Source organism: Palaemon carinicauda, chromosome 2, assembly GCF_036898095.1.
Source record: "Palaemon carinicauda isolate YSFRI2023 chromosome 2, ASM3689809v2, whole genome shotgun sequence".
NCBI lineage: Eukaryota > Metazoa > Arthropoda > Malacostraca > Decapoda > Palaemonidae > Palaemon > Palaemon carinicauda.
The window spans coordinates 41,638,468-41,642,725 of NC_090726.1; the positions used below are offsets into that span (position 1 = coordinate 41,638,468).

The 4,258-nt window shown below is 33.4% G+C and overlaps 1 protein-coding gene across 1 annotated transcript in view; it reads left to right on the top strand.

The window, feature by feature from the left end:
- Positions 1 to 759: 759 nt before the first annotated feature.
- LOC137616171 (apolipoprotein E-like) overlaps positions 760 to 4,258 on the top strand; it is a 34,426-nt gene continuing 30,927 nt past the window's right edge. The window contains exons 1-2 of the mRNA XM_068345832.1: positions 760 to 798; positions 3,891 to 4,181. Of these exons, the coding sequence (XP_068201933.1) occupies positions 760 to 798; positions 3,891 to 4,181 (330 nt within the window). The remainder of the gene's footprint in view (positions 799 to 3,890; positions 4,182 to 4,258) is intronic.

Genomic DNA, 4,258 nt, shown 5'->3' on the forward strand with positions numbered 1-4,258 from the left:
CGTACATAAGACAGGTTTTAGTACACAGTTACATTTAACATAAATATGAATGCACAGCAAAATCGATGACAGCAAATGAAACTCCGTTTTCTTTTAAACGAGAAAACCATAGAAAACGTAGAATTTAGCCTTTCATGAGATCATGGTTAAATCAGGGGAGACTGAAATAGAGTCGCCAGATTCAATTCATAGGACTCATGAGTACTAAAACACCTCGTTTTCTCCAATTTTCTAGATTACATACAGTATGACATGACTGTGTAATTAAGTAGTGCTTTTGAAAATAAATTATAAAAGAGGAGGAAAAGGAAAGCCCACCAAGGCCACCCCTATCCCACCTAGTAACAACAACTACAAACAGTTTATTTTCTGAATAATCAAAGTTACTAGGCCCTTGAATGCTTTCCTTTTTCCTCCTCTTTTTAGTTTTTTTTATTTCAAATATTAAAAAAATGATACGACGATTGTGAATTAAAGGCACCAAGAATAGCATGTTTGAAAAGCTGGTTATAGCATATGCATTGTTATATCTTAAATCATAAACTAATGAATGAGATGTGAAAGTTAAGCAAAAACAAGGGTTGAATACATAACTTGAGGGAAAGAACTTACAAAATTCTTAAGTACAGGAATGTTAGTATTTAAAACCCTTCAAATGTGGGAATAAGGAAGGAGTCACCATAAGTACATATGCAAATTCAGTACTATTCATTACACAAAACACCAAACGCTCACTCAAAAGCAGACGAAGATCCCACAATGGCCAAGATGCCTCTATATAGGTCTCATCCATCTCATGTAAATGATTGAGTCGGGTAAAAGAGAAGAGACGTGCAAGAGTACTGCCCTGACTACCCTATACTTCTCCTCCCAGCAGGTAGCCAGATCGGACCGAAGTACGCATTCCCCTTACACGTGGACTACCCATTCACCTTAGCTTCATCTGCATGATAAATTTTCAAATACGAGCCATATGAATATCTAAGTAATGAAGTGAACCCAAAGTAAATTTTAATAACCCTTAACCCCTTTCCTTGTACAAACTAGTTTCTTTTTTAAGTACAACATTGACTTGGAAATTCAAAATACCTCATCGGATCTATACTGTCTGTTTGTGTTCCTGACTTCTTAATTGTAATTAAATCAACAGTACCTGCAAAACACATGGCTTTAATTTGCTAAATAAAATGCCCTGGTGAGAAGAAAGCTTTACTATACTACTTTTTTTCTCCAGTCACATACATCCATACAAGAAGACAATGTAACAATAGCGTCCAAACAGGCAACAACCCCCCCCCCCCCTACCACACAGCTCTGAAAGGTCTCATTGAAGTGTGTGTGTGTTTTGAGAGAGAGAGAGAGAGAGAGAGAGAGAGAGAGAGAGAGAGAGAGAGAGAGAGAGAGAGAGAGAGAGAGAGAGAGAGAGAGAGAGAATCAAATATCTATTTAGTAAAACTGAGGGATACATAAAACAAATGTTTAAAGAAATCTAATTGAGAGAGAGAGAGAGAGAGAGAGAGAGAGAGAGAGAGAGAGATGCTTGAAAATATTATCCAATCAACTTCATAAATTCAATAAAGAAACCAGAAATAAATTTCACTTGAACTTTTTATACATTGATATACAGTATTAGCAAAATGTTCTCCCTGAAATTAGTATCAATTCCCTAAGTTTAAGCAAGAATTAAAATGTTAAATTTACTATAAGAGAATTATCATTAACATGCCTACGAATTATTGTATTTGTCTAGTGAACATTCCATTAAATGTTAGTATTATTAGGTTGGCATTTAAAATTGAATAGAATAAGTTGAAATTTTAAAATATAATACAATTAAGAGGTAAAATTTTAGAATTCAACCTAATTTTGAGTTAAACGTTAACATTAATACAGTTGAATTAAATTTTCCAAATTCAATAAAATTACGAGCTAAAACTAAGCATTTCTATATTATTTAAAATAACTTTGAAAAAGCTCTTAAAAGTGCAGTTTTGGATAATATTTTCTTTTAGTACATAATTAAAAAAGATATAGGACAAAGGATATTGAAGAGAAAACACCCAAGCGTTTTGAAATATTTCTCTGGGAATACTTTTTACCTTTTTTTTTTTCCTCTATGGCATTGTAGCAAGCGGCTCATTACTATGAGGCACATCTCAGATTACATATCAAAGCTCTCACAGAATGGGAAAAAGTAACAACCTCTTAAATGCATATTGTTTTCATTGCATATCAATAAATCTTAATTCTGCACAATTCTAAAAATATTGTTGATTGTGAAGTATTTCATAAAAACTCAAACTTGTAATAATTTTGAAACTTTAAGTAATTATTTAATTATTTCAACAGTAATCCATAAAGCAAATAAAGGTAATTTACTTAAAAATTGCAATAACTGAGCTTATCTGTGGTAGAATTACGTATTACTTAACGACTATCTTTTATTTTCAAAAATTCAGGATGAGTAATCAATAGAAAAGAGGAAACTTCAATTCCCTTGAGTTAGCCATAAACTATCTTTAAGTCATATTTCAGATACTATGAGTGAAAGAAGATACAATTTTAGCTGCAAAACTTATGAAATTTAGAAGCAGTATCGGCTACCCCGCAAAATTGGGGTAAGTGCCTTGGTATATGTATGTATGTAGCATAGAATTAAGGAAACTTTTATCACCAATCCAAAGAAGCTCCCCGATATATTGGACAGGATAAGGAAATAAAAAAAAAAGGCATGTAAGTTGTGCTGTTTGCGTAAAATGGAAATACTGTAATGATTTACTTTCTACAGATTGTGTCATCATAATAATAGTGTTATGGAACCTGGATTAACTACAAAACCTTAAAGATTCCTTTTGACATACCAAGAAATCAAAATACGACCTTTGTATAAGGCCAATACAATCATACCAGACATTCACAACCACTCAACTGATGTACAAGGAATAATCCTTTTGTAAAAAATGGTATTTCTTATAGGCTGTGATTATTTTTCTTTTATTGAAATAATATTGGCTGGAAAGACTTATAACTCAAGAATTACAGAAACCACTTCCTGGTTATATTAATTCTAAAATGTTTTTATTTTAAACTTTTAATATGAAAAAAAAAAAGTTTCATACATAAAATATCAAACAGATCTTTCAGGAGAGAGAGAGAGAGAGAGAGAGAGAGAGAGAGAGAGAGAGAGAGAGAGAGAGAGGAGAGAGAGAGAGAGAGAGGAGAGAGAGAGAGAGAGAATCATTCAAGTTAAAAAAAAAATTAAAATAATCTTCCTAAAATGTAAAGCTTTATTTGTATCGGCTCTCAAGATTATAATTATCACCGCCTTCCTCTGATAAGTATCTAATTAAAATTTACAATCTAGATTACGACAGATAACTAACTAATGACACTCTAAAGTACAATGTCTGATAAGACTTCTGATAAGAGGATTCTCTGTTTTTGTTAGCTATGCCTTTCTAGACTAAATCTTCACTTGTAAACAAAGCAAAATCTAAAATAAAAATCATGGGTATTCCACATGACAAATATTGTAATACCATTCCAGCTAATTACATATATATAAATGCATTTAATAATTTTTTTTCAAATTTATACATTACAAAAAAGTTATCGTTATCCTCGTTTTACCCGATCTTCCTGATACGTTAGAAACTTATTATGGGTGACCCTGACTAGTACAGCTTTGCTGATCATGGCAATACATAAACCCATTCACCAAGTCAAAGTACCGCCACTCAGAAAAGGAATGACTAATATATTCTACCTTAAATTCCTACAAGGTATAAACAGGACATATTTCAGATGTCATTTCTCAGAATGTTAGAACTTAATCTGCCAACCTATCAGAGATAGTGTCAAATTTAAAGTGAATTTTTGATGAATTTTAGAAGCGTATCGGGTATCACAGATGCAAGAGTGTATCGGGTATCACAGATGCAAGAGTGTATCGGGTATCACAGATGCAAGAGCGTATCGGGTATCACAGATGCAAGTGTGTATCGGGTACCAGAGATGCAAGAGTGTATCGGGTATCACAGATCACAGATGCAAGTGTATCGGGTATCACAGATGCAAGTGTGTATCGGGTATCACAGATGCAAGAGTGTATCGGGTATCACAGATGCAAGAGTGTATCGGGTATCACAGATGCAAGAGTGTATCGGGTATCACAGATGCAAGTGTGTATCGGGTATCACAGATGCAAGAGTGTATCGGGTATCACAGATGCAAGAGTGTATCGGGTATCACAGATGCA